The sequence below is a fragment of the Oncorhynchus gorbuscha genome, unplaced genomic scaffold (genome assembly GCF_021184085.1).
Source record: "Oncorhynchus gorbuscha isolate QuinsamMale2020 ecotype Even-year unplaced genomic scaffold, OgorEven_v1.0 Un_scaffold_419, whole genome shotgun sequence".
Classification (NCBI taxonomy): domain Eukaryota; kingdom Metazoa; phylum Chordata; class Actinopteri; order Salmoniformes; family Salmonidae; genus Oncorhynchus; species Oncorhynchus gorbuscha.
Genome location: NW_025745264.1, coordinates 415,644 through 423,143, shown reverse-complemented (window position 1 = coordinate 423,143; position 7,500 = coordinate 415,644). Strand labels below are relative to the sequence as shown.

At 52.4% G+C, this 7,500-nt stretch overlaps 1 protein-coding gene across 1 annotated transcript in view; it reads left to right on the top strand.

Moving 5' to 3' along the window:
• Nucleotides 1-7,500, top strand: part of LOC124018174 (protein diaphanous homolog 3-like) — a 690,151-nt gene that overhangs the window by 377,670 nt on the left and 304,981 nt on the right. Inside the window, 1 exon segment of the mRNA XM_046333436.1 lies at nt 1,319-1,742. Within this exon segment, the coding sequence (XP_046189392.1) occupies nt 1,319-1,742 (424 nt within the window).

The following is a 7,500-nucleotide window of genomic DNA, read 5'->3' as shown; positions in this document are numbered from 1 at the left end:
ATAACCCTGTGTCTCAGCATTGGGCCAGTAACTGGGCTTTATAACCCTGTGTCCCAGCATTGGGCCAGTAACTGGGCTATATAACCCTGTGTCTCAGCATTGGGCCAGTAACTGGGCTATATAACCCTGTGTCCCAGCATTGGGCCAGTAACTGGGCTGTAACCCTGTCCCAGCATTGGGCCAGTAACTGGGCTATATAACCCTGTGTCCCAGCATTGGGCCAGTAACTGGGCTGTAAACCATGTCCCAGCATTGGGCCAGTAACTGGGCTATATAACCCTGTGTCCCAGCATTGGGCCAGTAACTGGGCTATATGTCCCAGCATTGGGCCAGTAACTGGGCTTTGTGTCCCAGCATTGGGCCAGTAACTGGGCTATATAACCCTGTGTCCCAGCATTGGGCCAGTAACTGGGCTATATAACCCTGTGTCCCAGCATTGGGCCAGTAACTGGGCTATATAACCCTGTGTCCCAGCATTGGGCCAGTAACTGGCTATATAACCCTGTGTCTCAGCATTGGGCCAGTAACTGGCTATAACCCTGTGTCTCAGCATTGGGCCAGTAACTGGGCTATATAACCCTGTGTCCCAGCATTGGGCCAGTAACTCGGCTGTAACCTTGTCCCAGCATTGGGCCAGTAACTGGGCTATATAACCCTGTGTCCCAGCATTGGGCCAGTAACTGGGCTATATAACCCTGTGTCTCAGCATTGGGCCAGTAACTGGGCTATATAACCCTGTGTCTCAGCATTGGGCCAGTAACTGGGCTATATAACCCTGTGTCCCAGCATTGGGCCAGTAACTGGCTGTAACCCTGTGTCCCAGCATTGGGCCAGTAACTGGGCTATATAACCCTGTGTCTCAGCATTGGGCCAGTAACTGGGCTATATAACCCTGTGTCCCAGCATTGGGCCAGTAACTGGGCTATATAACCCTGTGTCCCAGCATTGGGCCAGTAACTGGGCTATATAACCCTGTGTCTCAGCATTGGGCCAGTAACTGGGCTTTATAACCCTGTGTCTCAGCATTGGGCCAGTAACTGGGCTATATAACCCTGTCCCAGCATTGGGCCAGTAACTGGGCTATATAACCCTGTCCCAGCATTGGGCCAGTAACTGGGCTATATAACCCTGTCCCAGCATTGGGCCAGTAACTGGGCTATATAACCCTGTCCCAGCATTGGGCCAGTAACTGGGCTATATAACCCTGTCCCAGCATTGTGCCAGTACTGGGCTATATAACCCTGTCCCAGCATTGGGCCAGTAACTGGGCTGTACATCCATCCCTCCCTCCATGAACAAGCATTTCACTGTTACACAGAAACCAAACCGTCCTGCGCCATCGTGCCCCATCGTGCCCCATCGTGCCCCATCGTGCCCCATCGTGCCCCATCGTGCTCCATCGTGCCCCATCGTGCCCCATCGTGCCCCATCGTGCCCCATCGTGCCCCATCGTGCTCCATCGTGCCCCATCGTGCTCCATCGTGCCCCATCGTGCTCCATCGTGCCCCATCGTGCTCCATCGTGCTCCATCGTGCCCCATCGTGCCCCATGGTGCCCCATCGTGCTCCATCGTGCCCCCATCGTGCTCCATCGTGCCCCATCGTGCCCCATCGTGCCCCATCGTGCCCCATCGTGCTCCATCGTGCTCCATCGTGCTCCATCGTGCCCCATCGTGCTCCATCGTGCCCCATCGTGCCCCATCGTGCCCCATCGTGCTCCATCGTGCCCCATCGTGTATACATGTATTTTGTCCCCTACACCAAACGTGATCACGACACGCAGGATAAAATATCAAAACGAACTCTGAACCAATTACATTAATTTTGGACAGGTCGAAAAGAAGTAAACATTTATGGCAATTTAGCTAGTTAGCTTGCTAGCTAAATTGTCCTATTTAGCTAGTTAGCTTGCTGTTGCGAGCTAATTTGTCCTGGGATATAAACATTGAGTTTGTTGTTTTACCTGAAATGCACGAAGTCCACAGACAATTAATCCACACATAAACCGGTCGACTGAATCGTCTTTCCTTCCAGGCCTTTTCTTCTCGTGACTCTATAGATTAGCGATTAGCGACTTTCATAAATGAGGTGCATTTACCGTCACCGACCTCGTTCGTCTTTCAGTCTCCCGGTTTAACCAATGAGGAGATGGGAGAGGCGGGACTTGCAGTGTGATCTAGGTCACAAATAGAACTGACTTTTAGCCCTTGGCAACGCAGACGCTCGTTGACGCGCGGCTGCAATAATTGAATCATCTAGATTTCTAAATGTATTTTGCAGCGCTGTTCATACGCGGCCGGCGTGGTCAGCCTGTTAGTCTACACCTGTTGTATGAAGAGCTTGTGACAAATGTGATGTGACTGGAGTATTGAGGAGAGTCTAGTCTGGTCTGATTTAATGAACCTCTGTCTGAACAGCAGGGGATACAGACTGCCTGGTGTGTGTGTGTGTGTGTGTGTGTGTGTGTGTGTGTGTGTGTGTGTGTGTGTGTGTGTGTGTGTGTGTGTGTGTGTGTGTGTGTGTGTGTGTGTGTGTCTCTGTGTGTGTCTCTGTGTGTGTGTGTGTGTGTGTGTGTGGGTGTCTCTGTGTGTCTCTGTGTGTGTCTCTGTGTGTGTCTCTGTGTGTGTCTCTGTGTGTGTCTCTGTGTGTGTCTCTGTGTGTGTGTGTGTGTGTGTGTGTGTGTGTGTGTGTGTGTGTGAGGTGCAACACATCAACACAACAGAAATAGGTAGAGACCGGGTGAATCTCAGTCCTTGTGTCCTTTTTCCTTGCCTCCTTTTTCCTTGCCTCCTAAACATATACATTAGGAAGCGAGGAGAACATTCCACGACTTAAAGAACAGCTAGAACACACATTCAACTAAACACACCGTTTTTTCCCCAATGAAGGGCCTGAGTTTTGTGTGCTTTGCCTCCCCTCTCCCCCTCTCTGTCTCCCACTTCTCTATCTCTCTCTCTTTCTCTCCCCCTCTCTGTCCTCTACTTCTCCTTTGATTTCTTTCTCTCTGTCTCTCTCTGTCTCTCTCTGTCTCTCTCTGTCTCTCTCTCTCTCTGTCTCTCTCTGTCTCTCTCTGTGTCTCTCTCTCTCTGTCTCTCTCTCTCTGTCTCTCTGTCTCTCTCTCTCTCTCTCTGTCTCTCTCTCTGTCTCTCTCTCTGTCTCTCTCTCTCTCTCTGTCTCTCTCCTCTCTCTGTCTCTCCCTGTCTCTCTCTGTCTCTCTCTCTCTGTCTCTCTCTCTGTCTCTCTCTCTCTCTCTCTCTCTCTCTCTCTCCAGTCTTGACTCTCTCTCTGTCTCTCTCTCTCTCAGGCTCAGCTGTTGAAGAGTGAAGAGAAGATCAATGAATTGCAGGCAGAGCTCTCTGCTCTTCTGTCTCCCTCTGGTCTCCACTGTCTCTCTCTCTCAGTCAGACTCTGACAGACTGACTCTGTCTCTCTCAGACTCTCAGACTGACAGACTCTCTCTCTGTCTCTGTCTCTCTCCTGTCTCTCTGTCTCTGTCTCTCCCTCTCCTGCACTGGGTCTCTCAGGCTCAGCTGTCAGTCAATGAATTGCAGGCAGACAGAAGTCAGACTCCAGACAGACAGACAGACAGACAGACAGACAGACAGACTCTCTGTCAGACAGACAGACAGACAGACAGACAGACAGACAGACAGACACCAGACAGACAGACTCTCATTTCTGACAGACAGACTGACAGACAGACAGACTGTCTCTTTCTGTGAGGAAAATCTCATTTCCCCCTAATGTCTTTCTCACTGATTAGGGCGTCCACCCTCTCTCTCTCTTTCTCCCCCCCTCTCTCTCTCTCTCTCTCTCTCTCTATATATATATTATTCAGGTCTACTACACCTGTTGTATTCAGGTCTACTACACCTGTTGTATTCAGGTCTACTACACCTGTTGTATTCAGGTCTACTACACCTGTTGTATTCAGGTCTACTACACCTGTTGTATTCAGGTCTACTACACCTGTTGTATTCAGGTCTACTACACCTGTTGTATTCAGGTCTACTACACCTGTTGTATTCAGGTCTACTACACCTGTTGTATTCAGGTCTACTACACCTGTTGTATTCATCTAACTGGGTCTACTACACCTGTTGTATTCAGGTCTACTACACCTGTTGTATTCAGGTCTACTACTACTATACCTGTTGTATTCAGGTCTACTACACCTGTTGTATTCAGGTCTACTACACCTGTTGTATTCAGGTCTCTAACTGTTGTATTCAAGGTCTACTACACCTGTTGTATTCAGCATCTAACTGTAAGGTCTACTACACCTGTTGTATTCAGGTCTACTACACCTGTTGTATTCAGGTCTACTACACCTGTTGTATTCAGGTCTACTACACCTGTTGTATCCAGGTCTACTACACCTGTTGTATTCAGGTCTACTACACCTGTTGTATCCAGGTCTACTACACCTGTTGTATCCAGGTCTACTACACCTGTTGTATCCAGGTCTACTACACCTGTTTAAATGCCTTTACTGCCTCCAGCTCCTTGTCAAGTGGTGCGTGACGTTCTGCATCCTGACGCTGATTATAGCTTATGGTCTTCAATTACCAGTTGGGAAATTCAATATTTTAATTTAGCCGTGGCCGTCAAAACGGGTAAATAGAGTAGACTGTTATGTATTTATAAAATAGTCTATTCCAATAGTCATAGTGTGGTTTGATAGAAGCTGTTGTCTTTCGAGCCATTTGAGGTGAGCAGTAATTGTCCGGTCGCCACACGGTCTCGTCTGTTTTTTCTTCATTTTGTGTTTTAATCACTGATCTCTATCCTGTGAAAGGAAATTGTTCTTAAAGCAATTTATTCTGTCTGCCTCTTCTCCTTCCTTCCTCCCTCCCTCCCTCCCTCCCTCCTCCCTCCCTCCCTCCCTCCCTCCCTCCCTCCCTCCCTCCCTCCCTCCCTCCCTCCCTCCCTCCCTCCCTCCCTCCCTCCCTCCCTCCCTCCCTCCCTCCCTCCTCATCCCTCCCTCCCTCTCCTCCTTCATCCCTCCCTCCCTCTCCTCCTTCATCCCTCCCTCCCTCTCCTCCTTCCTCCCTCCCTCCCTCTCCTCCTCCCTCCCTCCCTCCTCCCTCCTCCCTCCCCCTCCCTCCCTCCCTCCTCTCCTCCTCTCCTCCCTCTCCCTCCCTCCCTCCCTCCCTCCCTCCCTCCCTCCCTCCTCCTCCCTCCTCCTCCCCTCCCTCCCTCCCTCCCTTCCTCCCTCTCCTCTCCCTCCCTCCCTCTCCTCCTTCCTCCTCCCTCTTCTCCTTCCTCTCTCCCTCCCTCTCCTCCTTCTCCCTCCCTCTCCTCCTCTCTCCCTCCCTCTCCTCCTTCCTCCTCCTCCCTCCTCCCTCTTCTCCTCCTCTCTCCCTCCCTCTCCTCCTTCCTCTCTCCCTCCCTTCCTCCCTCCCTCCTCCCTCCCTCCCTCCCTCCTCCTCCCTCCCTCTCCTCCTCTCCTCCTCCCTCCCTCCCTCCTCCTCCTCCTCCCTCCCTCCCTCCCTCCCTCCTCCCCTCCCTCCCTCCCTCCCTCCCTCCCTCCCTCTCCCTCCCTCCCTCCCTCCCTCCTCCCTCCCTCCTCCCTCCCTCTCCTCCTTCCTCCCTCCCTCTTCTCCTCCTCTCTCCCTCCCTCTCCCTTCCTCTCCCTCTCTCCTTCCTCTCTCCCTCCCTCTCCTCCTTCCCTCTCCTCCCTCTTCTCCTTCCTCTCTCCCTCCCCCTCCCTCTCCTCCTTCCTCTCTCCTCTCCTCCTCCCTCTCTCCCTCTTCTCCTTCCTCTTCTCCTTCCTCTCTCCCTCCCTCTCCTCCTCCCTCCCTCCCTCCCTCCTCCTCCCTCTCCTCTCCCTCCCTCCCCTCCCTCCCTCTCCTCTCCTCCCTCTCCTCCCTCCCTCCCTCCCTCTCCTCCCTCCCCTCCCTCCCTCTCCTCCTTCTTCCTCCCTCCCTCCTCTCCTCTCCTCCTCTCCCCCTCCCTCCTCCTCCCTCCCTCTCCTCCTCCTCCCTCCCTCTCCTCCTTCCTCCCTCCCTCTTCTCCTTCCTCTCTCCCTCCCTCTCCTCCTTCCTCTCTCCCTCTTCTCCTTCCTCTCTCCTCCCTCTCCTCCTTCCTCTCTCCCTCTTCTCCTTCCTCTCCTCCTTCCTCTCTCCCTCCCTCTCCTCCTTCCTCTCTCCCTCCCTTCCTCCCTCTCCTCCTTCCTCTCTCCCTCCCTTCCTCCCTCTCCTCCTTCCTCTCTCCCTCTTCTCCACTCCTGAGAGTCTCGGTCTCTCTCTCTTTTCCTTGTAAGATAATTGCACTCAAAGAACAAATGGAGAGAGAGAGAGAAAAGGGAATAACTGTTCAGATCGTTGTTCTATTTGGGAGAGTAAACACATTGAGGGAATGCTCAAATAGCATCTCTCATTTTCTCTTCTTCTCGTTCTCTTCTCTCCCTCCTCTCTCCTTCTCTCTCATTCCCTCCTCTCTCCTTCTCTCTCATTCCCTCCTCTCTCCTTCTCTCTCATTCCCTCCTCTCTCCTTCTCTCTCATTCCCTCCTCTCTCCTTCTCTCTCATTCCCTCCTCTCTCCTTCTCTCTCATTCCCTCCTCTCTCCTTCTCTCTCATTCCCTCCTCTCTCCTTCTCTCTCATTCCCTCCTCTCTCCTTCTCTCTCATTCCCTCCTCTCTCCTTCTCTCTCATTCCCTCCTCTCTCCTTCTCTCTCATTCCCTCCTCTCTCCTTCTCTCTCATTCCCTCCTCTCATTCCGTCTCATTCTGTGTGTAACAGGTTAAAGGGTTAAAGGTTGGGTTAGCTAGCTAGCGGTGGGCCCAGACACCATCCCCACAGGGCTAAACACACTCTTCATGTTTTATCTTCTGTAACTGTTACCACAGCAGATAGAGGTCGTTAGGTGGGGTTGTGTAGCTTTATATAGTGAGCAGAGAAAAGCTGTTCTTCAAAGCCGTGTTCTGTTCATACGGCCTCACAGCGCCTTGGGTTCCAAATGGACCACTATTCACTATGTAGTGGTCCTATGGGCCCTAGTGCACGGTATAGGGAGTATGGGGCACATCCAGCCCTGTTGTGTGGGGTATACTGGCCTCACACTGAGCTGTGTTGTGTGGGGTATACTGGCCTCACACTGAGCTGTGTTGTGTGGGGTATACTGGCCTCACACTGAGCTGTGTTGTGTGGGGTATACTGGCCTCACACTGAGCTGTGTTGTGTGGGGTATACTGGCCTCACACTGAGCTGTGTTGTGTGGGGTATACTGGCCTCACACTGAGCTGTGTTGTGTGGGGTATACTGGCCTCACACTGAGCTGTGTTGTGTGGGGTATACTGGCCTCACACTGAGCTGTGTTGTGTGGGGTATACTGGCTAACACTGAGCTGTGTTGTGTGGGGTATACTGGCCTCACACTGAGCTGTGTTGTGTGGGGTATACTGGCCTCACACTGAGCTGTGTTGTGTGGGGTATACTGGCCTCACACTGAGCTGTGTTGTGTGGGGTATACTGGCCTCACACTGAGCTGTGTTGTGTGG